This window comes from Neolamprologus multifasciatus, chromosome 20 (genome assembly GCF_963576455.1).
Source record: "Neolamprologus multifasciatus chromosome 20, fNeoMul1.2, whole genome shotgun sequence".
In the NCBI taxonomy this organism is placed as follows: domain Eukaryota; kingdom Metazoa; phylum Chordata; class Actinopteri; order Cichliformes; family Cichlidae; genus Neolamprologus; species Neolamprologus multifasciatus.
Genome location: NC_140458.1, coordinates 3,922,547 through 3,950,533, shown reverse-complemented (window position 1 = coordinate 3,950,533; position 27,987 = coordinate 3,922,547). Strand labels below are relative to the sequence as shown.

Sequence of the window (27,987 nt, the reverse complement as noted above, 5' to 3'; positions counted from 1 at the left end):
CGGTACGAGAACGTCTCACTTTGACCGTCTTCTCGCGGGACTACACCGCCCCTGCACCGTGCTGTTGACCCCATGTCGGAGCAAATCTCGCGGTGTTGGCGGTTGACGGCGGTTGGAGATGGAGTCGGAGGGGGCGGGGTGCAGCAGGAGGGAGCAGAGATGTTTGGAGCTTTTTTTTAATATAAAATTATTTATTTAAATAAAAATGGCCGCCGTGGAGAGCGGAGAGGAGAGACTGTAAGTGGCTTTTTACATTTATCCTCCCTTACCGTGCCGCCGCTACCGTGGCTCCGACGGCTGAGAGCCATTTCTGTCGTTTGTTTTATCGAAGTGAAAGTGCGTTGATTTTTACCCCGGCCTGTCGCGGCGGAGCGGGGTTAGCAGGAATACGTCACCAACTTACTGCTCAGTCTGTACTTTAGCTGCGGAGCGGAGCTTAGCCTTAGCTTAGCCCGTCCTCCGCGCACTACCGGGCCGCTCCGACTTTACCACAACTCTCCTGGAAGTCAGGCCGGGGAGTTGTCACAAATATCCCAGCCGCGGCTTAGCGGCGACGGTGCACCCCTCCTCCCGCGCTCCGTCTGACAGGCAGGAGCTAACGGTTGCTAGCTGGTTAGCAAACACAGTGTTCTCATGAGAGGAGGGTCCGGCTGTTGACACTGCTCATCACTAACCCGGGTTAACCCCGCTCACCAGTAACCTGGGCTAACCTCCCTCACTGCACTCGCAGCCTCCACCCACCCACCTACCCAAAGCGGGCTGAAACAGATCATTACCCTGTTAGCGGCCAGCTGCCTTAGTGCCGCTGAGCCACATAGACACAGAGTGTCTGCCACTTTTTGTACATGTTTATAACTGCAGAACGGGAGTAGAACCCATCACCCTGTGCGTGCGTATGTTTGTGTGTCCCAGTTTCTTCAGCAGCTCACTTCCTGTTCCTCACCTCCACCTGCAGCTTCAGCAGCACCAACACTCACTGAAGCGTTTGTCTCTCAACAGCATCACTGCCATCATGCACTAAATGTACACACGCATTGTACAATGGCAGAATTTATCAAAATCAAAACACATCGGTTTCCTACTCATCCAGGGGTGTGTCTAAAAGTTTGGGGGTTGGGTGCCATGCCCACCCCCCTTGAAGAAAAACCAAAAACATTCACAGGGCAAAACTGAAGCCCAGGAAGAGATGCTACAAGCTGCTGTTCCTCCAATGGCCACTTGAGGCTGTCCAAAAGTGAGGCCATCTCCTTAGAGTCCAGTGTTAAAATGCCAAACTTTACAGCATTCAAAATCATATTTAGACTTTGGTACAAAATACATTGTAGACTATTATGGATAGTATCTCCTGTCATAACAACTCATGAGTAGGGTGATTTTTTTTTTAGTAACTGTAGGCTTGTTTTAATAGTCCGTTGTACTAATTAGTACAAATTAGTAGGTGTGGCTCCGATGGTAGAGCAGATCAGCTACTGATTGGAAGGTTGGTGGTTCGACCCTTGGCTTCCCCAGTCTGCATGTCAAATATCATTGGACAAGATACTAACCCCAAGTTGCCCTCCGATGCGTTCATTGGAGTGTGAATGGGTGTGAATGTAGATTAGTTTGCACTTGTGTTTAGAAGTGCTTGTATGAGTGGGTGTGAATGGGTGAATGAGGCATGTTGTATACAGCACTTTGAGTACTCCGGGAGAGCATAAAAGTGCTATATAGGAATCAGTCCATTTACTAATTAGCACATATTAGCACTGGGTGATAAATTGTCACTATTTTATCTATATAATAGATAAAAGAATAATATAATAATATAATGGCTCACTAAAGTCACCATGGTACCAGTCAAAAAGCTAACATTCGTGCTTCAAAATAGAGAGTCTATGTGCAAATCAAAACACTCAGCTTGTAAAGATGTCACACTCTGCAGCCGATGTACTTGTGTTTGTGGATAAAAATGTGAATTTCTTTGTGTCTCTGAAAATAATTTTTCACTACTGTGTTCTCATATGTACTGATTTATATGGAAGTTCATTCCTGCCAGTGGAAACAAAAAGCCAGGCAAAGGTTTAGTTTTTTTCATCATTAAGAAATATGTGTAACTAATATGAGGCCAGAGTTTGAATCTGCCTTGAGACAAAACAGGAGAAAGAGAAGGACACACACTAAATAGTGTGTGTCCTTCTCTTTCCCCTGTTTTCCTCCTGTTTTTATATACATATATATATATATATATATATACACACACACACAGTGGAACCCTGACTTATGAAATTAATTTGTTCCTGAGGGTCTTTCGTAAGTGGAATATTTTTGTAAGTCGAAGCACCCATCGTGCCTTTTGAGTGAACGATAGGCTATAGGCTAATTGCTAACTGCAACAACAATATGTCGTTCAAGTGGAACAGCTAAGTGCAAGTATGAAAGCTAAGGGGGTTGTCACATGATTCGGAAGGCATTCTGGGCATTGCAGGCATTCTGGGCTCAGCCAATCAGAGCCAGCGGATTTCGTTATGCGAGCATTTTGCCATAACACGGGCAGAAATATTGCTGTTAAGTGCCTTTGTAAGTTGAATTTTTTGTTGAATGGGGTATTTGTAAGTCGGGGTTCCACTGTATATATGTATATATTAGGGGTGCAACAATACTCTTATCGATATTGAATCGTTCGATACAGTGATTTTGGTTCGGTACGCATATGTATCGAACAATACAAATTTTTTTATTTATTTGATCAACTTTTCTTCTGACGATGCTGTCTGTGTTGAGAGCTCTTTATGTCAAACACTAGCATAGCTATGCTAATGCTATGCTATGATAACTTTCTAAAACTATCCAGGAAGCTTTTATTTTGAAAATAGCACACATTAATGCATACTTTTAAATTTCCCAAAGTAATTGGAGACACATTTAAAGTAGCCTGGTAAATTTCTGTAATTAACTGGAGACTTTCTTTTTGAACACTTTAATGCTTTATTTCAATATTCCTGTGAGTAACTGGAGTTTTTTATTTTTGAAAAATCACCCTTGGGATTTTTATTGGGAAAATCTGACAAACTTCTGAATAAGTTCTATCTTACTTAGGACTTGGCTGTAGATGTCTGTAGTGAGAGTCTGTGGTTGTCTGGCTCTTTCTGCTTACTCTGGTCACATCAGCTGCCTGTTGAACTGTAATTCACCAATCAGGAAACGGGGCTTGAATAGGCTCTAATTGAATCAGCCAATTGCAATATTCAGTTTGAACTCACCAAATGACACCAATCTGACAAAAGCTAGACCATTTGAATCAATTAAAGAATAATTTGCTGAATCAGCATCCACACTAATTAAAATCATTCCCATTAAAACGATATACACATATTATTGGTTCAGTAATTAACAAATGAATTCTATTTCATGCACAGATTGGAAAAGTTCTCATTATGCAAAAACAAACGGATTACATTACTGGACTAATTACTTGTAGTTGTATAATGAGAAATGCCAGTCTGGGAGTATTTCTTACTTGTGCTAATGAAATAATTTACTGACATCCATATATGTGGACCGGCTTTGTAGGATTTTATATTTCTGTCATAACAAAAGAACCAGCATGAAAGTAAAGTTCACATTCAAGATAAACTTTAAATAAATCCCGGATCAACAAAGCCTTGAATGTTCACCCACAGTAGCAGAGGAAAAAAGGGTCTTAAATAAAGTATTAAAATATTGAATACGTACTTTGATGAATGAGTCACGGGATAAATACTTGAATCACTACAGTCATGGAATTTTACTGGTTACAGCTGTAGTGCAGCCAAAACTATGTGTGTCTTAAGAATTGTGTTCAGTGTTTAGGGATTTAAGTTATTTATTTGACTTACATCTTAAATTTTACAGCTGCAGCTAATGTTTCGAAAGGAGCTCTTAAGGGGGGCCAGTGCCACCCCATGCCCTGTCTCTGGACACACCCCTGGGTCTGAAGGCCCTCCAGGATATTCTGAGGTTATGCACTTCACTTCCTGCAGTCTGATGTTTTCTGCATCGAATTATGATGAAAAACACAGATGAATGCTTGACATCAGTTCAACTATCAGACATTCTGTGGCATTTTAAAATAATTATTCTCAACTTTTCACATTTATTATGATCCCTGCTGAGTCAACACACGTTTGGATGTTATTTGTTGTCTTTTGTGTCCAACTGTTTTCAAATGTGAGAGTGAAAATGCAACAAGGTGATAATTTTGTCTGATTTCAGGCTGCTTTTCTGTTAGCTCTCTATATTTGGTGAGTTCACCATTTCATAGTGCTGTGTGAATGTATAGTGACTCTTTATACAGCCTATATATGCACTTGAAGTATCTCAAAATAACAACCAGTGTAGATGTTCATGGTGTAATTACTACTTTAAGGAAAATACTGCTGTATGATATAGGGCTGGGCCATATTATACCTTTCACAGTAATACCAGTACAATGTTAGGCAATGTTAAAAAAATGAAATATCATGATAGAATATGGGTAAAACGTGCATGTGCAGTGCCTTTGTTTTCATACGCACATTGTACAAAAAACATGGCGGCAGCGGATAATGAGAAGGGCGAAAGCGGATCGTTGAGTGAAACAGATGAACCAGAATTGGTTTGTAACTAGCATGGTGACAAGACGCTGACTCAACAAACAATCGGCGTAGCTTTAAATAGCTGCAGGCCTTATGACAATAGCAGCAAACACTAGGGGGAACTAACTAATGAACTAAACTAATATAAACAGCTGCTTGTTTAGGTGAAAATAAATTGACTTTTTTTTTTTGCACTAATAAAGTTGTGGAGTTGTAAAGTATTTTGTCACGCATCAATTATATTGTCAGTTATATCGTTATCGCAAATTTTCAAATATAGATCCTGATAAATATTTTTGGCCATATTTTCCTGCTCTAGTATGATATAATTTATGACAGAAATACACCTGGATATATATTAATCTAGCTAATGTTGATCTGTCATGTTGTGACAGCATAATTAAAATGACCAGAGCAACTTTCGATACAGGGAGTAAGAGGAGTGAATCAGTGGATAATTTCAGACACAACCTGTGGGTCACTCCACGTCAGTTTACCAGGTGCCTCCCACCTGACCATCTCAGAGATTCCTGAAGAAGTTCCAGTGGAAATATTCATGTCTTAATAGGAGTTATGCAACATTCCCAACCCCTACTGTATTAGTTTTCTCAAAAGCAAAAACAAAAAACTGTTTCATGGCATATTCATAGCATATTTATAGAGACATGTCATGAAATGTTTCTATAAATATGGACTCGGGAGTGGAGCTCAGGTTAACGTAGAAAGATTCGTTATGTGATCTCTGACAGCAGATTTGGAGGCCTGTGGAAACCACAGGTTTGGAGGTAGGGGACTGATTTTAGTTCAGAGCTTCTCATATACAAGGCACATAATGTTCTTTAAATTGCTTCAAATCAGATGAATGTTTTCACAAGTATTAAAGCCTGAAAAGGAAAAAAGCAAAACCAAAACACTCCAACGTATTTTCATTCAGCTTCAGTATGATATTCCTCAGCTGTAATACCTGGTATCAAATCCAATGTAACAGTTAAACAAAGAGCAAATTTCTGTTAATATTCAAATTCAGAATTTGCTCCTAATACCATATCATCTCAACAAAATATACTAAAATTAATATATATGTGTGTGTGTGTTTTAGGCCATGTCCACACTGATACGTTTTCATTTGAAAATGCATCTTCTTCTCTCCGTTTTGGCCTGTCGTCCACACCGAGACGGCGTTTTTGGTCAAGGGAAACTAAACTTTTTGAAGACGCTCTCCAAAGTGGATAAATTTGAAAAGCCATTTTCGCATCGCCGTGTGGACTGCGAAGATGGAGGCTTTCGAAAACGATGACGCATTTTAGTCATATGATGCAGTCATGTGAAGAATTCAACTAAGATGGCGGACGACATTGTAGAGGAGTCATTTTGTTTGCTCCTAATTTTGACAGCTCTATTAAAGGTTAATGTCAGTTTGTACATGCTCCATATAGCTCCAGATAAAACTGGACACTTTTCCTCTTCATTTTGCTGCGACTTTTCAAAGAGCCGGAAAGTAAATAAACGGCATACGGAAGTGATGCAGGTGAATCATCTTACGTTTCACGGATGCGCAGTACAGCAACAGCCTTTTCAGTGTGGATGAAAACAATTGAAAACGATAGTGTGGACATGGAGCGTTTTTAGACGAAAACGCCGTTTTCAAATTTAACTGGATTAGTGTAGACGTAGCCTTAGTCCCCAGGTTCGTCTCGGGTGCTGGATAGTTGTCTGTGATAAGGGTAATGAATCCGAAAGTATTTGGACCTTTGAGGGTTTGATAACTTTCTTTGCCAATAAAGTTTCCTCCTCTGTTAATTTATTAGAACAACAGTTCATCTCTGAATGTGTCTTTCAACAACCTGAGCATTATAGAGGACATTGTAGGTAGGTTGGTGTCGTGTGGTGGATGGTGGTCTTCAAGTTCAGGAACAGACAGCAGGTTCACATTTGGATTCCTGTCTGCTGTTCTGGCTCGATAGACAGCAAACTCAGTGAAATCACACGCTGAATTAGGGCTGGGTGATACGAGGAAAATCGAATATCATGATATTTTTTTTGGCTATATCACAATACAATATATATATCGCGATATGTTTAAATAATCTCCAAAAACAAATGTTATTTTTTAACTATATAGTGCTTAAAATTGCACTGCTATACTCATTCAAAAGGATCATTCAATATTTTTTCTTCTTTGAATACAAAAAATCTGAATGAATTGAAATGTTTTATTTTAACCATCAGTTGCACACAGAGGTTTTTCACAAATGACGATACTTTGATAGTAAATCTAAAAATGACTGTAAATATAAAAATAGTAATATAAAAAAATGTGGTGACCTCAAATTACAGAAACAAAAGTCTAGATAGTGACCATAGAAACGACTGACCAAGACCAGGTATCACAGCTGGTTTATTTAATGTTTTCTTTGGCGTGTGGGGGGACGTTGACATTCAGTGTAAAACATCCTTAATTTTGCAGTGGATGACTTTTCAATAAATAAATTTGTGGTGCTGCTATCTTTTGCAGCAATAATTTTAGGGCATGTTTTGCAAATTGATGCATTTTGTTCAACAATCTCCTTGTGAAATCCAAACGAAAGCGCGTCTTGTTCCCTTCCTCATCTGAAAATCCCGCTGTCGCCATTTTTTTCCCTATCTGGTAGTATATAAACACGCATGCTCAGTGCAGTGTGGGTAGCCAACTTTCTGGTTGGGAGGGGAGGACGAATGGTGCATTTGCAGCATGTGGGAGAAAAAACCTCTGAATTACAGACAGACAGCTTAATATTTCTATGTCAATTTATTCTCAATGTTTACGATAAAGCCATTTTAGCCGTTGTACGTGAAAAAAATTCGCGATACGCCGAGTATATTCGATACATCGCCCACCCCTACTCTGAATGTCCTTGGAGCTGGCTGATTCTGGTTTCGTATGCCTGTTAAAAAGTCAGTAGGTAGGAGCTGTGTAATACTACTTTAGATTCTTGGAAGAAATACTACCTTTTTTTTAAAATCTGCGCACTGTTGGACAAGGGATGATATTAGTTGTTCGTAAAAAAGGTAAAACACTGGCTGTATAAAACGACTCTAAATTCTCGCAATAAAATAGAACATAATCTAGAGTAATGGACTGATGTAGAAAACCTTCGCTTTTGCCATATAGCATCCAGCCGGTTCTTTTTTTAACTCTTGTTATTTTAGCCTATTTGCATTATCTGGACTCAGCATGGTGTCATGTGACGTGTTGACACTCCATTTCCACATACCTCCATACACCTTGCCTCCATTGCCTTTCAAACAGCCTGGTTGCCTCTGGTCCAGATATAGTGCTGTTTTGAAGTGTTGGCATCATGTCAGCATTAACAAACTATTCCCACCAACTGACTGCTGAAGGAACATCCTCGGTCTAGCTGAAGTCGTATGATGGGTAGCTTTTCCCATGCTTTTTCCCTTTTCATTAGGCAGTGGCCTGTCTGCACTGGTGGTTTGCTCTGCGTCAGAAAATGATACGTTTTTAACCGTGTCTGCCTTGTTAACCACCTCCTAGTCAGTCAGGGCTTCCATGCGTCACACTCTCAATAGCCCCATCATCCAGCAACTACTTGATCTGACCTGAAAATACTTTTTTAAATTATTATTTTCTTCAATTAAGCATTAGACCGAAGTTAAAATGGAAATATAAACCAAATTTAAAACTATTTGGTTGATGTCAGTTCAGAATTAACAGTAAAGTAAACTAAAAGCATCTGGCCAATTTTAAGAATGTGTTTATTAATGTTAAAAGGAAAATAGAAACCTCTCAGACGTACATCAGAGTTACCTTTGTAAGCATTCCTGAGCACTGGCTTTAACCAGCAAGAGCAATTGTTAATTTAGGTGCAATTTGTCATTAAACTCACATCTTCCTATTTTCATAGACTAAGAAAAAGATAGTTACCAATGCCTAGTCTCTGCCAGTGTGACACAAAGTGCAATATTTAAGTTAGGTAATGTATTTTACTTTTTTAAACCTAAAAAGACTCTGAAGGGGTTAGTGAAAATATATATAAAAATTATTTATTTATTTATTTTTACCTTTTGTTGTTCAGCTGATATCCGTCTACTTATGTTCACTACAGGCTGACTCGTTTATCAGTGTGTAAGTGAGGTTAACCAACATTCATTCCAGCTTCTATCAAAAATACCACAGCCTTATAATAATAATAATAATGATAATACTCATTTTAATTGTAAGGATCACAGAGTGTTTCACAGTTTGGATAGAAATAAGACATTTGAGAGTTTTCAGCATACAGTTCATATAAACAAATATTCATGTTTTTATACAAGTAATTAAAGTAAAATGTGAGTCTTAGCAACATATATAAAGATAGTAGGGGTAATCCTAGATGCAGGCTAGTGCAGTTCAGTGACATGACATAATAACCACTGCAAAAAATATGCAAGACTAAATTTAAAAGACTCAACATCAAATAAATACATTTAAAATGGTCTTTAAGGAGAATAAGGGGATCAGAGTTTAAAACCTAGTGTGATCGCTATTCACCAATCACAGGGTAGAACAGGTTTTTCTGATGACGGTTTAACTTTTTATCAGGTTATTTTTATTTAGTTTTTTATGTTTCTGAGTTTGTAAACAATAACCGTTGGATGGAAGAGGACATCTTGGCTTGGATATCCTCCAGCTAAACTGGGGGACCTAAAATATTGGCCTCCAGGGGTTAAGTCAGCAGACTAGCAGATGGATTCCCAGATTTCCCAAAGGGACCTAGAGAACTACTTGGTCCAAAAGTGCTTTTTGTTTTTTGTGTTTACATCGCAGCCTCAAGCCCCATGAAGATCAGACTAATCAGTCAGCTGCTCAGACTTGTCTGTCACATCTGAACTGAGCTTTTGGAGAAACTCTTGCAGCTTCAACACATTAGGATGTGAAATATTAAAGTTCTGATGGTGCTTATAGGTTCTTTGTTGTTGGAAATTAGAAAAGTGTGATTGAGAATTAATGTGGAGGAGCTATGAGGCAAACGAGGAGATGAGGAAGGCCAAACAGGAGGGTTATTGATGTGAAAGAAGACATGCAGGTGGTTGGCGAGACAAAGGAAGAAGCAGAGAAAAGGAAGTGGTAGAATGACAGGAAGACCAAAAAAGATTTGTTTTAAGATTACTCTTGCCTCATCATGGTCTTCGTGGTATCCATTCATTTATAGTTTTCTTCTGCTGTTATTTTCTTCCTGTACCTCCCCCACCTTCTCTCATTACCCAGCAAATACTTTAACACAGTCTCCTAACAGTTTGTGAAATACTTTTGACTTCTATTGATTTGTGTGGTCTAATATGTACTGATTTATGTCCATGGTTGTTGAATCTCGGCTATTACAGTTTGTGCTGCTTTGAGAATAGGACTAAGCATTTGAGCACTGAAACAAAACAAAGGTTTCACCAAAGTGTTTTTTCATCATCTCTAGACGTTCTAAAAAAGAAAAGTTGCCATTATAAACACTGTGCATTTTATATCCTTATATCAAATAAAAATATCAAACGTTTGACCTCTTGCTCTTATCTTACTGAGGTGACTGTTAGCTACTTGCGCAGTAACCGATTTTAAAATGCTGACATTGTGATAGCCTGCACATGTTAAGTTCACCATGCAGCAACTGAGTCAGAATTTTCACATGACGGCTTGACAACCTTTAATGTAGAGTTGTTTACATGAAAAAAATAACAGGTGTTGATAATACTGGTCTGTGTATGAGAGGTCACTGTGTGGCTTTAGTAACCAAATTAGTTGTCAGTCAAGTGTAGTGTTAAAAATAGACACATGCCTTTAACTTCTTTATTGCAGTGTCGTGACTATCACAACTGTTCAACCTATGGTTTTTGACCAGGGAGACACTGTTGCTGTTTGTCTTTAGTGTTCATGTTTCTGTTGTTCATCTTTCTTCCCCTGAAGGGAGGGACTGTGCAATAGGTTCCATTTGTCTGTCTGTTTGTCTGTTAGCAGTCTAGCATCCAGTTTTCAAGATATCATTTTCAAATTTTGTGTGACAGTAGATATCAATAACAGCTCGAGGTGATTTTATTTTGGTGTGCCTCAGGTCAAGGCCTGGGTAAAAACTTTATTTTACCCTCAATTTTTTTATGGATTGTCTTCAAACTTCACAACAGTATACTAGGCGTTGAGGAACATGAGTACCTAGTACCTTGGCTAAGTATTTGACCCAGGTCAAAGTTTACCTTGGAAAAAAAATTAAAGAAACCATATCGAGTAATATATCATATGAAAGGGGATAGAAAGAGCTGTACAACACCCTTTTAATAGAGTTACGCTCTGTGAGTGCTCATGTTGTTACTTCCTGTTTTATATTGAAGGGTCAATTTTTCCCAGGTGTCTCATGGGCTTCCTTCCCACTTTTGCTGTTTTCCCTCCTTTCTACTTGCCTTCACCTGGTAGTTTCACCTGTTTGTTGCTCAATTTTATTGTATTCCACACACTGAGGTTGACCTCCCCTTTGTCAGATTGTCTGTTTCTTTCTTCCTCATGCTCCTCTTTGTGGATTTTTGTTGGACTTTTACTCACTTGACTTTCAGTATTTTGGGATTTTCTTGGCTTGGCCTTTTTGGATGGTGTTCTGTTGTTTACCTACCTGTGCTTCCTGTGCTTTGTTCCTCTCTCCAGCAAATCTTTACCATATTTTTTCGGACCATAAGGCGCACCGGATTATAAAGCGCATTAAGTGAAACAAAACAGTCAGATCAGTCAAACTTAACTCAAGTCATTCTTCTTGCTTCCTCTACTTCCGTACCATTGATTCATTAATGTTGAATTCTCTTGCAGCTGCTTTATTCCCATGTTGTTGCAGTATATTAATGACTAACCTCCTATTGTGGATGGATTATCTCAGTTTATAGCCTTTATCATCCTGCCTTGGGATTGCATTTGTTCCTAACCATCGGGAACCCTCACGGTAACTTTTATTAAGTGGGAAAAAGTTAGTTTTTGTCCTCCAGCTTCACTGTTTATATTATGCTAACATAGCTGTGTCGCTATATCCCACGTCATTATACGTCATTATTGCACGTCATTTTATCCTAGCTAGCCCAACTTTAACCCTACAAACGTCACTGCTGTTTAGTTTTCTGTCTTCATTTATGCTGAAAGTGACAGCAGAGCTGAACGTCTTAATTCTTTCAGAAATCTCTCAGTCAGAACATGCTATATCATGTTTAACTGGAAACTAGCGAGCTAACTTCCTGCTAACTTCCAACTCTGTTAAATTTAATAAATTCTGTTTTCATGGATGCCTGGTTGTTAAACTTAATTGTTACACCTGGTAAAGCAGCAACGCTGATCATTTTATTAAAGATGAAAGAATTTAGACAGTTTTAACTCTCAGTGACGCTGCAGTGTTCGTTTGACTTTGGGACCTGAACAGACAGAGTTTTTGGACCCGGATTACTCCGCGAGGCTCCTGACTACCTGATCCAACAATCCATCAAGCGGTGCGGCTTCATAGCTTAGCAAAGTGGTACTAAAACATTTTTTGACAGATTTTTGAGCGCTGTGTACCACATAAAATCGATTGGAGGTCAGTAAGCACAACCAGAATTCATATATAAGGCGCACCGGATTATCAGGCGCACTGTGGATTTTTAAGAAAATTAAAGGATTTTAAGTGCGCCTTATAGTGCGGAAAATACGGTATACATATTTTACATCCGTCTCCTCATAAGTTAATACATGAATGTATAGACTTTGTGAACTATAAGTTTGGCTGTGCTGCAGAAAATGGATCAGATAAGCTTTTACATAAATGTGATTGAAATCTGAATGTCTAATGCACCCAAACACAACGCACAGATACTTTAATATTTCATTTATATATAAATCTGTTTTTATAACATGCAGGTTTTATTTTATAGCCAGCAAAGACAAAGTAGTTGGTGTTACACAGATTTATCTCGTTCCAGCAATTAACATTCAGAAACAGAACAATTGCATCCATCTGTACACATCTGTCAGGTTAAAGCAGAAGAGAAGGAGAATATGAAAAAGAGGAAGTGCTCGTGAATGCAGCCAATTTCAGACAAGAATTTTCTATTACAGATTTCAATGTCTCAAAACCACCTCAGAGCTTTTGTTTTCATGCATTCAGAAGCAATGTTTATTAATTTTATGAACTGAAGTTTTTAAATGACTGATTTAAAGTTTAAGAAAACAAAGGCATTCTGTTGGGTCTGACATTTTTAGTCTCAATGTGACATTTAACTGGAAATGTGAAGTAAACACCGGTCCGGCTCGTCTTCAGCCCTCATGCTGCTGAAATAATCATTTAACACATAAATATTAATGAGGAATTCTGATTAGTCTTTTAATCAGAAGAGAGCTATCTGTCCTCTGCTGTCAGTTCCACCAGTGACTCTGATTTTGGTCTCTTCTGGTTTCTGTCAGAGTTTATTTAGTAAGGTTAATCTTGTTCCAGCTGTCAGACTTATGATGAGAAACAGCCTCTGCTCCCTGTTAGAAAAACAGGAAATTCAACATCGCTTTGCACCAAATAAAGATGGTCGGTCAAAGCAAGATAAAAACCATCACAGTTTTATATAACTTTAAAAACTAATTTGGTGTACTGAGGGAATTAAAAACTGATTAATCTGCACTGAAAATGTGTTCTGCAGCTGATCCAAAGCTTTCTTAGATAAAGTAGTTGTATTCAGCTGAGCAAAGGACACAAACTACATCGTAACTTGTTAAGTTCAAGAAGCATCAGGGGGAAATGCACCACTCATGCTTATCTAATCTAACATTAGATGTGTATCTCTTTTTGTCACAAAGCTGCTGCAGTGGGTAAAAAACACCACAGTGACCTACAGTTACTTAAAGACGAACCATAGCGTGAGTTGAAGACTTCCTGTTGGTGCGTTCAGGGGTAGTCAGTCACTGTAACTCAGCACTTCCTGCTATTGCTTCACAATCCTGTCTTTAAGTGATGACGTGATGAATCCTGCTTCAGGGCCCAAACCACTCTGTGTTTAATAAGGCTGTTGTGTTTTTAACAGGTTTTAATGCTTTGCATTTTGTTCTATTTAATCTACAAGCCCCTAAAAACAGTCAGTGATCACTGTCGGCCTCTCTTGGTTTTTATTATCCTTATTGATTTTAAAGCTCAGTTTTTAAAACCTTAAGATGTATCTACAGCCCAGCCCACGCAGCAGTGTATTAATGACTAACCTCGTATTGTGGATGGATTATCTCAGTTGTTCTTCTGACTGAAGTTTGGTCCGTTTATAGCATCCTGCCATGCGATTACAATAACAAATTTCCCACGTGTGGGACTAATACAGGTTATCTTAATTGCATTTGTCCCTAACCATCAGGAACCCTCACGTTAACTTTAATCGAGTGGGAAAAAGTTAGTTTTTGTCCTCCAGCTTCACTGTTTATATTATGCTAAGATAGCTGTGTTGCTAGTGATCACGTAGCACGTCATTTTATCCCAGCTAGCCCAACTTCAGTAACCCTACAAACGTCACTGCTGTTTAGTTTTCTGTCTTCATTTATGTTGGAAGTGATAGCAGAGCTGTACGTCTTAATTTGTTTCAGAAATCCCTCAGTCACCACATGCTGTATTGTATTTAGATGGAAACTAGCGAGCTAACTCCCTGCTAACTTCTAACTCTGTTAAATTTTATAATTTTTTTTTCAAGGATGCCTGGATGTTAAACTTAATTGTTACACCTGGTAGAGCAGCCACACTGATCATTTTATTACAGGTGAACATATTTAGACACTTTCTCGACTCTCAGTGATGCCGCAGTGTTCGTTTGGCTTTGGGACCTGCAGCGTAGTTTGGGACCAGGCACGGCTAATGACGTCCGACTTAAAGACCGGATAAGAGCACCAGGCTGCTTGAGCTGATAACCTCACTATGAGGTCCACAAACAAAGGCAGGGAGTTTTACCATCCATCCATCCCCCCAAAAAAGGTCTGTGCCCCATTTAGCTCCACTGTTAGCATGGGCTTTATTTCTGGAAAGGTCCGAAATCTGATATTGATCCAATCAATCACATGCATGGTTTATAGTGTAATATCCCAACATTCACTACATACAGTTGCAGGAAAAAGTTTGTAAATCCTTTGGGATATGCTTTATTCTGCATAAATACAGAATAAGTCTTAAAAGTAATAAAAATGTTATAATGTATAATGTTGGGTGCCCACTTTTTCCTTTTCAGTGATTGATGGAAGTAGCCACCATGACATGTGTCACTGATGTTGGACTCTATATTAACATTTAGGCGATCGCATGCTAGCTTTTGTAATCTACAAACACCAGTCAGATTTAGCAAACAGACAAAGGATTAGGGATTAGGGATTAGAGGGAGTCACAGCATCTCGCCAGCTTTAGCTTTAGCAAATAGAAGACCAAATCACCAGTAGCCAAATAAAAGCATTAGAGAGCATTTGTAGCTGTCTGCGAGATAAGTGCTGCACAGGGACGTCTACAAAGTGCTACACAATCAGAACTAGGAGTAAAGGGTCAGGCAAGGTACTATATAAGTAAGATTTCACAAACCGTACATAAAAGATGGACGTAGTCACCTTGTTACCCATTGGTTTCAGGTTCTTCATTTAAAGGCATTAAATGAAGCGTTAGCATTTTGGCAGCTATAGTGTATGTATAGCAAGTAGTGACAATATTTGGATTAGCGGGTGCTGCTGGTAAAGATATCCACTGAAGCCAAAGCTTTTTAACATTAGAGTGTATGAAGATTGTCTCACTTTTAGAATCAGCCTCAATTGGCCGTTAGAGGAAGCGGAGGTTTTGGCACTTCATTTTTAGCCTCAGTGATTGTTGCTTGGTTTCCTCGCTACAGGCCTTCGCACAACATTTATGTTGGACATTGTTAAACCATTATCTTTAGTCTTCATTGAACATTATTAGGTGGAATGATTTGTGAGTTTTAGGGTGTCGTGTTGTATCTTGACCCATTTTCTTTTAAGGAACAGTCTGTGGACGGATGCCCTGACATACATAATTTGCTGGAATTAATCAGAATTCATTCCTAGATCAATCACCACAACCTGTCCTCCATGGATGTGGCAAACACAATTAGGTTTAGTTTCTTATGCTGGAATTTAGTGTTTCCCTTTCACTACAAATAACACTTCTCAGTGTTATTTGTCTCAGATATCAGGTCTGAAGGATCTTTTGAGTTAAATGTTCTGCAAACATTTGATGGGAGTGAAGTAGGGCTGCCACGATTAGTTGACTAGTCACGATTACGTCGACTATTAAAATTGTCAACGACTAATTTAATAGTCGATGCGTCGTTTGAAGCTTTGTAAGATTTCGAAAGACGCAGGAATAAATAGTAGGATTTAAGAGTGTAATAACGGACTGAAACAGAAGAACAGCACTGCATGTCCAGGGATGCCAGCTGCCGTTAAACGCCAAAGAAGAAGTAGTGTCCGGTTTCATAGCTGTGTCCAAATTTAGCGGCCGCATCCTTTGGAGGCCGCATTTGTAGGTCAATTACGTTACAAGGACGTGGCACGCCTGTCCAAATTCGAAGACTCCCCCAAACGCAGCCAAAAGATGCATTCTTTAATTCCCCAGATTTGAAGGATGGGTCGGGTGTATCCATCGTGGCCCAACCTATATCAAAATTCATAGTGCAGCCCAACATTAACATATTTTCGGGTGAGAATGTAGCTGTGTAGACTTCAAATATCTGCTCGGTTTATCAAGACATCACATATTTTCAAAAGTGCTCCAACGTTTTCGGAGACGTCTGTTACCCACCAGCTCGATAGCTAGCACGAGTTCAAGGCTCACTAGAGCCGCTGAGAACATTGAACTGACAGATGCGTGCTGGTGCAATAAGCTGTAAGTTTTACGTCCAATAGACGCATGATCTGATTAGTCGACTAATTGCAAAAATAATTGGTGACTAGTCGACTATCAAAATAATCGTTTGTGGCAGCCCTAGAGTGAAGCTAAAGGAAGCCTAACGTGTTCTTACTGACTCAGTCAAACACTGATCTGAAAGTGTTCTATGTGGATGAACTTATATTTATGAAGTTATTTGGATTCTTGCAGCTAACAGGTTGTGGTCATAATGTCAACAGCATGATTATCTCTCTTTTTTGTGCAGGGAGGAGGGGCAAGAAGGTGACGAAGGACCTATTGAACCCCAGCCTCCAAGGAAGGAAAAAGACAGGTCCAAGACCAAGAAACCCCGCAGGGAACGTCGTCATGCTGAGCGGGGGACAGAGACCATGGCCTCAGCTTCAACCTCAACAGCACAGCAGCCACAGACAGGGTTGGAGCAACAGACCCAGGTAAAGACTGCATTAGAAGTTAGTAGAAACAGTGGAATCATGGAGGGACAAATTTCATCACCTGCTGAACAGCATGACACATTTTGCTCAGGATGAAGGACAAGTCTTTGCTCACCTTTTCCTTGCAGATGTCAGAGCCAGTGGCCGGTCCCTCAGAGCCAGGGTCAGAGTCTGCAGGTGGTAGCGAGTCTGCTTCCAGGCAGCGGCGCTCCATCATTCGGGACCGAGGGCCGCTGTATGATGACCCATCTCTGCCCGAAGGCTGGACCCGCAAACTGAAACAGAGAAAGTCTGGACGCTCTGCTGGGAAGTTTGATGTCTACCTAATCAAGTAAGCCATGCCCTGAGCCACCCTGACAGTGTGCTCGTTGTCCAGGATGTAGAGGAGTAAAACCCCCAAATGAACGTTTGTGATGCTTTTTTTTTTGTTTTTTTTTTGTTTTTTGCTGTTTAGCTCGGAGGGGAAAGCGTTTCGTTCCAAGGTGGAGCTTATTGCCTACTTCCAAAAGGTCGGTGACACAACAACCGACCCTAATGATTTTGACTTTACTGTTACTGGGCGTGGGAGCCCCTCCCGCCGTGAGAAGCGCCCACCCAAGAAACCAAAGGTGGTGAAACCATCGGGGCGTGGTCGTGGGAGGCCCAAAGGTACTAAAAGATGTGTTTCTAGAAGTTATACTGGAAAGCTGTTCCTGAGTATTTCTATTTGAGTATTTATTTTTTCTGTAATTGTGTATCTATTTGTGTTTTTGTAGGCAGTGGGAAGATGAGGCAGGCTACAGAAGGCGTGGCAATGAAACGTGTGGTTGAGAAAACTCCGGGCAAACTGCTGGTCAAGATGCCCTTCGGCAAAGCAGAGACCTCCACTGGCACCACAACCACCACCTCAAAGGTATGGTTGCTCTGTCGTTTAGTCATTCGTACATTTTCGAGAAGCACAGTGTTGAGATTGTCGCAGTAAGCTGAATAACTCAAACATGCATTTCCTAAGCAATTTCTTCTGTCCAGGAAAGCTAACAGAAATATGCTTCAAGGAGAAAATATGCAACTCTCCAAAACTGATGTCCACACGTATAAACATAATCATTTAAAGATATTTTGATTAAAATGATCACACCTCTACACCATAATGTCATCCAATGAATCACCACTTTGTTGAGGTTGATTGACTTGTGTTTTTCAGTAACCTTCAAAGCAGCTCTTGAGAGTCAAACTGGTCCCCCTTTGACCTACAGGTGTAATGTAAAGAGCATCCTATATCAGGCAAGACAGGAAAGACTGAAGACCCAACTCCCAACCAGTAACATTGGGTCATGCTGTCCTGCTATTCTGGCTCACTACCTTCAAGGATAGTTGGAGGCGTCCTGTAATTTTTACCCCTCAGCTGTGAAAGGCTGATGGGTACTGCCTAGGGCTGCCACAAACGATTATTTTGATAGTCGACTAGTCACCGATTATTTTTGCGATTAGTCGACTAATCAGATCATCATCCATTGGAACTAAAACGTACAGCTTATTGCACCAGCATGCATCTGCTCTTATATAACTATCATTAGCTTACAGCTTTAAGTGTTTAAGGTATGTGCTAACTAACAATAAAGACAAGATGATAGTTTATTAAATTTTAATGAAATTTGCAGATTGTTTTAGTGGAGTTTAATAAACTCAGCCGTCTGCTCCTTGCTATCTAAAATATAACAGGACACCGGAGTATATTCTCGAGCATCTCACACTTCTGATAATCAGCTGTCTGTTTGACGTTTATTCAGCTGTGTAAAAACTATAACTTTAATCTCAGCCAAACCGATTCACTCAGGAACAAATAAAATACTGAAAAAAAAGCCAAACAATAACATTTTTAAGTTATCCAAGTGACTTATATATGTTTAACCTGAGTAGCGAAAGACGGCGGTGGGTTTGAAAACGATTTGCTGGGAGTCCGGTGTTCTCACGGCTCTAGTGAGCCTAGCCCCCGGCTAGCTATCGAGCTAGTGGGTAACAGACGTCTCCAAAAACGTCGGAGCCTTGTACATGCAGTGCTGCCATCTTCTGTTTCAGTCCGTTATTACACTTTTAAATCCTACTACTTATTCCTGCGTCTTTTGTGATCTTACAAAGCTTCAAACGATGCGTCGACGATTTTGATAGTCGACGTAATCGTGACTTGTCGACTAATCGTGGCAGCCCTAGTACTGCCGTCATTTTGCCGGGCGGGTGGGCGACATGGACACCAAAGTTTGTGAGTGTGATAACTCGAGAACAAGGCAACATAGGATTTTGAAATTGATACCATAGCTGCATGTACATTGGACAAGTTTGAATCTCAGTGATCTTGACTTCAAGGTCAAGTTTTCTTAAAATCTTGTGAGTTCAATAATTCAAGACGGAAGTAATCTAGGATTTTCAAATTGAGACCATAGGTGTATCTACTTGGAATCTGAGGGGTAGTGCTGGTGGCAGCTTGTATTTCTTTTCTTCTTTTTGTGTGTGACAGCAAATAAAGGCAACCCAAGGTTTTACCTTGATCAACTTTAGCCTGCAAATAACTATTTAGAGATTGTTAAATCATGTTACAGGAAATGACAGATTGTAAATCCTCATTTGTAGCAAAGTTAGAGACATGGCTAAGGATCCTGTGTGTGTCTCCAGTTCCATCTTTACAAAGACCTTCTGAATATCCCAGTGAAAAGAATGGGAAGGGAATTCATGGAAGACTTTGTTTCCCTTCGTAGAGTTGTGTCCTGAAGATGGGCAAAACAGCTAACATACACTGAAATAAGGTCTTAAGCAATTGATCAACACAAGAGATCCACAAATCATCTGGAAGGTAGAAAAGACTTTCACTAGGAGTTTAAAATAAACAACTTATCTTGACTGGCTGTAGTCCTGCCAAGAATGTCTTGAGAGTGGATACTGAGGCAGTAGTCTCAGTATAAACACTAGTGCACTAGCTGTGCACTAGTGTTTATGATTTTCATGGTTCGAAACTTAAGGCTGTACTTGGAGAAGATCCTCACAAACAGAGGTAAATGATGAGTAAAAGTAGATAGACTGTAGTATGTGGTTGTAGTAAGTACGGTTAGTATTTTCATCCATCTATTATCTGCTGCTTATTTGGACCTGGATCTTGGTGGAAGCAGTCTAAACAGATATGCCTAGATCTCTCTCTCCTCAGCCAGCTCTTCAAGGGGGACACCAAGGTGTTCCAAAGCTAGCTGAGTGACATGATCTCTCCAGCATGTTTATTGCCTACCCTGGAGTCCCTACTATTTGGATATTTCCAAAACAACTCACCTAGGAAGCATCCAGGAACCAGTCTAGTCAGTGCTTTAAAATCTTAAATATGTTTTTATAATTCCAGCAACAATGCTAATGCAGGTTTTTCCTGTTGATCTGGCAATTCCCCTGCAGGTGGTGTCTCCTGCCTTGGTGACCAAGTCCCGCCCTGGCAGAAAGAGGAAATCAGAACAAGAACTTCCGCCTCCACCACAGACTGCCCCCAAGAAACGGGGCAGGAAACCAGCGTCAGCCTCCACAGCAGCATCAGTCGCCACAGCATCCACCTCCGCTGCATCAGCGTCTGGTAGCTCAACAGCAGGAAGTTACGCTGCAGCTGCCATCTTGGCTGCTGAGGCCAAACGGAGAGCAGCTAAGGAGTCTTCCACCAAACCCGTTGTCCAGGAAACAGCTCTGCCAATCAAAAAACGTAAAACGAGAGAGACAGTGGAGGAAAGGGAGAGTGTGCAGACTCCAATGGCTACAACAACAGAGACTGGAAAGTCAACAGCGGCCGAGGAGGAGAGCAGTACAATGGCAGGAGGTCCAAGCTCAGAGCCTGAGCCCGCCCCCTCTGAGCAGAGCCAGTCACAATCACAGAAGCAGCCTTCTGCTTCAGATGACAGCCAACCACATGGACACAAGCCACATAAAGGGCGGAAGCACAAGGACAAATCAGGAGAGGCAACAGGTGATGGTGAAACCAAAGGGGAAGAAGTAGGTGAAGATGTAAGCGATAAGGGAGGAGAGGGGGGATCGGGTGGAAGGGGTAGCAGTAGCAGCAGTAGCACTAGTCCGTCAAAAAGCCACAAAAGGAAGGAGCGAACACCTCACAAGCACCACCATCACCACCACCACCACCACCACCATCATCAGCATCGCCACCAACAGTCCACTGTCTCAACATTGGATGAACCTTCTCCTCCTCCTCCTCCACCCTCTGGACACCCAGCACCTTCTAGCCAGTCCAAGCCAGACATTGAGCCTCAGACTGTGCCTCAGCTCACCTCCCAACAGTCGCAGCACACCCAGCAAGCTCTTCCCAGACCGCAGTCCAAGTCTGCACCACAGTCCCTGCCCGAACCTCGACATCCTACCCTGCAACCACGCTACCAGCCACAGTTTCCCCATGAGTCCCAAGCCCAGAGTCGTTACCCAGCACCCCAGTCCTCTCCTACCCGACACGGCCTGACACAACCACGGCCCCAACAGCCCCCATCCCAAACCCACAGTCAGCCTCAGGCTGCCAACCAGAAAGCTCCCTCACAACCTGTTCATTCCTCAACCCAGCACCGAACCCAGCTTCAGAGTCAGCATACGCAACCTCAGTCACATCCTCCTCAGTGCCCCTCCATCCTGCACATCCATCCGCACCAAACAAGGCATCCACATCCACAAACCACATCCCCCACAGCACCCCAACCTCAAACCCAGTCAAGGCACCCATCTCAACTCCAAACCCAGCTCAAACAGCAATCTCAGCCCCAGCCCCGACAGTCACTTCAGCCTCAAATTCAATCCCAGGCCAGGACCCCAACTCAAGCTCAGAGTCAGTCCCAATCCAGGCCTCCAGCCCAACCTCAGTCTCAGTTGCAGCCCAGAACCTCGGGCCAAACGCAGCCTCAAACCCAATCCAGAACCCCAGTCCAGTTGCAACCCCAACCCCTGTCCAGGACTCCAGCCCAATCACAATCAGCACCACAGTCCAGGACTCCTGCCCAAACGCAGTCAACACCCCAATCCAGGACCCCATCCCAAATGCCGTCGACACTCCACGCTAGGACCCCAGCCCAAACTCATCCTCAACCTCAGTCCAGGACCCTAGCCCAAATGCAGCCTCAATCCCAGCCCAGACCTCAAACCCAAATGCAGCCACAAGCCCAGTCTAGAACTTCAGCCCAACCTCAACCTCACCTGCAACCCAGACACCAAGTGCAACCACAGACAAGGCCCCCAACGCAACATCAACTCCAGACTCAATACAGACCACAATCCAGTCAATCTCTCTCCCAGCCTAGGCCGCCCCAGTCCCAACCCCAGTCCCAAGCACAACCACACTTTCAGCGGATCCAACCACAGCTGCGCTCCCAGCCACACTCTCAGCTTACCAGGCCACAGGTGCAGCACCTCTCATCCAGCCGACCATCTTCCAGCCTAACCAGGACCAACCTCGTCCCTGCTCAGCAAAACCAGAGCGAACAGCCACAAGACCTGAGCACCACAAGGCCTGGCAGAGGGAGCCTGATCCCAAGCCGAGACGTCAGCGTGGAAGGGGTTAGGACAGAGGGGAGAGGGGAGCCAGCCATGCCATCCGAAAGCAGAGAGGTTTTAGGAGGAGACAGAGGATCAAACAGCACCTCGAGGCCTCCCAGCTCCATGCCTCCTGGACCTCCTGGAGTATCTGGGGCTGGTCACGTGCCTGGGGCAGATGGTAGGGCTAGGCTCCGGGCAGAGCCAGAGGCAGCAGGTGAGGGTAGAGAGCTCAGAGACATCGTCCCGCAATCTGCTGTTCCCTGTCCCAGCCGAGAAGAAACCGTAGAGTCACGGACTGCTGTCAGCGAAAGAGTCAGCTGATTGGTTGGACTGCTGAACCTGCCGTCTACCAATAGCCTGACGGACTGAATCAGCACCAGGCAGAAGAGGAGTATGACTGGGATGTCCTTGTAATGGTTTTTACACCGTTTACAGATAGAAGGAAAGCGTCACACAGAGCTGGAAGGACTGTCGCAGCTTGTTCTCTGTTTGATTCTGTCTGGAGACTCTGTAAAGTTCTGGATTAGAGAACCAACCTGGCGCTGAGGGACACCTCGAGTGGAAAATGGATAGTATCTTTTTTCTAGGAAAAACAAATGAAAAGGAAAAAACGATAAAAAGTGTGTGTGTATATATAATCAAAAGGCAGCTGTTGTGTCCCGCTAGTCTCCGTGGGGAGGGGGGGGGGAGTAGTTTGGAACTAAAAACCAATGCTTAACAACACATTACTCTGAACGAAACGTTGCTTCCGGAATATAACCTGTTTTTTTATTTAGTATTTTGATAGTTTATTGTTTTGTCTCTGTTATACAGCTTTAAAGTCTGATATTATTGACTGACAGTCCCCTACTCATCGCTGTGCTGCTGACTGACAGTCCCTGACTTTTAACCTGCTCTTAACTCCTCCTGTTGACTGACTGTCCCTTACTGAAACTAGTCCTCGACTGAAAGCCTCAGAGATGATGTGAGGCGGCGGTTTGCACCTTAAACTGGTTTCTCGGAAATCTCATCATTTATTTTCGTCCCCATTTTCCATTAAGCTAACAATAAACGGAGAGGGGGCACTAATGTTTTCCATCCATTTTCAGAATGCCTCCTACAAGTAGTGAATCTAATCTGTGAGTATTTATACCCAATTCGTGACTGTACTCGGCCATGATTTTGAGTCATTCTGAATACCGTCTAAAATGTCTGAACAGTGTGAGGAGTTCTTGATTCCTCTTAGCAGAGTCAGTTGCTTGGCAAAAAAAAAAAAAGCCGCCTCATTGGTTTTTCTAAGTATGTCCAACAGAGCAAGTTGTTCTTCCAGGATGAATCTGTTTTCCGTAGTCTTTTGTTTCCAAAGGAAGCACTTTTAATGTCAAACCAAACCCACTTTCACAGTAGCTTTATTTTAGTTTTTAGTCTTAATGAAAGAGTGGGAAATTACTTATTTTTATTGTGTCTTCATGTTGAATATCTGGAACAGTTTGCACTCCTCCAGTTTGTACAATCAACCGCCTGCATGTCGCTCAGAGACCCTGCAGGCCTTCAACCGGAGCGCACCTACGCAGAGGTCAACCCTGCCAGGTTTTACTGTCGTCTACAGTAGTAAAACCTGGACTGAGGTGTGGTTCAGTTTCACGTGGGTTTAGTTGTGCCGAGGATGGGCAGAGCTGTTCATTGAGCTGAAATCTTAGCTGTAAGTCTGCAAATCCATTTCTGAGAGTGATTCAGAGGGCGCTTAGGGGGACTTGAACCTAGTGAAGTTAGGTCCAGGATGACCTCTGGTCGTTTGATTTGCAAAACAGAAGCAAAGAGAAAAAATGTGGTACAAAAAGAGCCGCATTTATTTAACTTATATTTCCAGAGGTACTCTATATTTATTCCTTTATTTCTTTTCCTAACACTCTTGTGCTGCCAGTCTTGTTATCAGTAGACGGCTATGTTTCCAAATGCTGGGCGCATGTCACATCAGAGCTACTCTACTTAACGGTTTCCAACTTACAGAAATGTTGGAAAAACTGGGAAACTCAGCTTTACCGAAAGCTCAGACAGATCTGACTAAGCCCTAATAAGGAGATATGATGGCAAAATCAAACACTAGGCAGCCTGCTGATAAAAGTGTTGAACAAATATATATTTCTAACTCTCCAACAGTAGTAAAACAACCTCATTCTGAGTTATCAATGTCCCTGAAAAGCAGCTACTCTATGTTTTTTATCAAACAGCTGCTGGGCTGTCTGAGCTTCTCTGGAGAAATTTAACCTTTGAGTTCTGCTGCTGTTTATTGAGTCTGCAGTAAGGATCATACTCAGACATCTGATGATATGAACACTCACAATCCGTAAACATGAACAAGGTTTAGGCTCAGATAAACTTCTTTCAAGGAAGTAAAATGTTGCTTCAGACTGCTGGTTTTCTGCAAAGATAAGACAGATTAGTCCGCTGACATGGCAGCAGCTGTGAAAAAAGTCATGACAAGGTTACATCCCTGCTGCGTTCACGTCTCAGTTTCAGTTCAGTTCCGTTTTATTTATGTAGCACCACTTAAGGCACTTTATAATGTAAGGCAGACGTTACGAAGAGAACCTCAACGATTTGACGATCCCTTCAAATGAGCAGCTGTGGAAGAAGAAAAACTAAATTTTAATAGGAAGAGACCTCCAGCAGAAACCAGGCTCAGGGAGGGACAGCTATGATTGGTTGGGGGTCAAGGTGAAAGAGAAGAACAGCTTTATCAAAAAGTTTTCAACCTTTTCCATCACTGTGCAGGATGAAGCCTGCATTACTGGCGCGCACACAGATTCTGGCAGCAAAAAATACATTATTTCCTCTGTTTATGACGTTGCTTGAACACTACTCTGATGCCCCCATTGAACCAGGCATCAGTGTTGTTTAAACAAACCGTTACCGACAGTTTCACCTCAAAGAAAGCGTGCTGATTTTTACATGCAGGACAGATAACTGTCAGATGACTAAGACTGATTGGCTGCATTCCCTCAGGGGTTGGCCAATCACAAATGTTACGCAATCTGAGCCTCACTCCAGAGTTTCTTAACTTTCAGAACGTACTACACCATGAGCAGAGACTTTTTAGGTTCTCTGGAACCTAATTTAGACCCTGGAGTCTTTTTGAAGGATCCTAGCAGTATAGAAAAAAGTCAAATTTTCCATCCTTACTTTCTACTGTCACAACTGAACCAGGCGCCTCGTTTTCCAAGCACAGACTGCATAAAAGAAGGACGGTGCTGCCTGAAAAGTGGAACCATTATGAAAGTGCCTTAAATCTGTGTTCTTACTAATGGCCAGAACTCCAAGTCCTAATGTTTAGAGGCCAGTGAGAAGGTGACCCTACTTCTCACTTCATTGATGTCCTCAGTAAGCACTTTCCTGATGAGGTTATGCTCTCAGTTGCAACTTTGAAGTTTTCCTCAACATACCATGATGGTGTAAATTGCTTTCCCTCTCATATAAATAAATAGTATGAAGGGAACGCTTTAGCACGTGGCTACCGTATCATTGACCAGCCACGAGTCCACCACCCACCTTCCTGGACCCTCTGCCATGGTTCAGGGTTGGTGAATTGATCCCAGGCCTCGTATCCCTGGGAAAAACACTGTAATCCAGAGTTGGTTTTGATGGCAGGCAAGCACCTTGTAGATGAGTATGTGAATGTGTGAATGACAAGCAGATTGTAAGCCGTTTTCTAGACCCGCTAAGGTTGAAAGGCGCCAAATAAGTGCACATAAGCTTCTTCCGAATCTGGACTCTTCTGGCACCACAATGCCAAACCCAAGGCTTCGCAGACCGGCACTGACTATGATCTCTTCTTTTGTACAGTCTGTGTTTACTGGAGGCATTCAAAACATCATACTTGGGTAAAACGCTTGATCTGATCGGGACCTGACTATTGATTTAGCATTAGCAGCTGAGGAGCAGCACAAACGCTTCCATTTTTCTCTTAACTCTGAAGTTTAAGTCTCCTCCTCACCTTAAAATATAACCAAATGATCAAGGTTAATGATGAGCATGCTTGGATCCATTCGGAGACCTTTGGGTATTGGACATGTTGATAGAAAAAACTCACAGATGTAAAATTCCAACTCATTACAAAGAACAAAGCAATCTGAATGCAAAACTTAAAAAAGGCCAGGGGGACTAGGAAGAAGTTCATTTTTAAGTGTGCAGCTCTGAATTGTGACATGAAAATATAATAGGAAAAGTACAGCAGCAAAATAAGCAACAAAAACTTTAAAATCAGGACATAAAAGGAGACAAAATTATGTTTTTGGCAGGTTGTTGCCTTCACTGCGTTTCAGTAAGTTTAGCTGCTAACGTTTGCTCACCTATGTTTGCTTCTCTTTCTTTTTAGCCCTGGAGGTTGCCGCTTGTTTGAAGCCTCCGTACTCTTTGTTTAAAGGTACTTGAAGAAAATTACTGTTTAGTTAATTTTTGAATGTTTCCAAAGTCTTTTCTACTTGGATGAAGAGATACCATCTGAAGTAAAGAACAGGTGGTATTTTTGAGTAATGTCACAAGATTGTGCAGCAATGTAGCCTTTTTTTTTTCTGTAAGTACGCAAGTTATTGAAACATATTTGCTTCACACAGGTGGCCTAGAAAAGGGCAAAGTTTCCTTAAAAAAAGGAGCAGCTAAAACGAATTGAATGTTAAAACGCATAAATAAGCTACTCCTTCATTCACAGCAGTTATCTCTGCCTGTTTTACCTTCCTGACACAACCCCAAAGGGATTTGTGTCTCTTCCTCGAATCAAACCAAGGATCTTTTGCTTAGAAGATCAATGTGTAAACAAATATACTATGGTAGTGAAAGCATCTCACCTGTAAGACGCTGCCTGCCTGGTGATGAAAGGTTTCATAAAATTTTTAAACGGTAACTCCAAAAAGAACCGTTAACCCTATTTTGGAATTCATCAGGTTATATTTAAAAATTCAATATAAATTTATTAGACTAGAAGAAGTTAAACAGAAAAGCATCTTAGAGCACACTCACTGTCAAAACACTGCCCCCTGGTGGTGCAAGCCTGAGTTAAATTATGCAAAGGGTAACTACAAACAGTACCTTTAAAGTGGAATCGAGGTGTTAACCCATTAACAGGATGGTGTGCGTTGTTATTGGTTCTAAAAATAAATGTATTCATGAAAATATAAATAAAATAAGCTGAAGGGAACAGAAAACAAACTTATGTGAACTAAAAGAGTAATTAAAACCGTGAGAATTATAAAGTATCTTCCTGTTTTTAGATCATCCTGAAACATCCCGTCAGGAAGCCCAATTTCTCTCATAACCCTTTCTCTTTGGGAATCTGAATGTCTTCGTCCTGGACAAAATAAACGTGCCTCGCTCTGTAAAGTCCTCGCGCTGTGACGAAGCCTCTGCGTAGGTGGCGCCACCCAGTCTGCCCAGAGCAGCGAACCCGTTTGCTTCACGCTGCTGCAGAAATCAAACGTCCCGCTGTAATCGGACTCACTCCACAGGACTCGACCCGGCACAAACTACAGTAACCAGCCACCATATTGCATGTTCCAGAGT

At 41.7% G+C, this 27,987-nt stretch overlaps 1 protein-coding gene across 1 annotated transcript; it reads left to right on the top strand.

The window, feature by feature from the left end:
* The first annotated feature begins 2 nt into the window (after nucleotides 1-2).
* mecp2 (methyl CpG binding protein 2) lies at nucleotides 3-26,721 on the top strand. The gene is made up of 6 exons (XM_085146927.1): nucleotides 3-237; nucleotides 16,737-16,923; nucleotides 17,052-17,254; nucleotides 17,378-17,571; nucleotides 17,679-17,815; nucleotides 20,335-26,721. Exons 1-6 carry the CDS (start codon nucleotides 206-208, stop codon nucleotides 22,771-22,773), a joined length of 3,192 nt encoding a protein of 1,063 aa, XP_085003053.1. The 5' UTR covers nucleotides 3-205; the 3' UTR covers nucleotides 22,774-26,721.
* The last annotated feature ends 1,266 nt before the right edge of the window (nucleotides 26,722-27,987 follow it).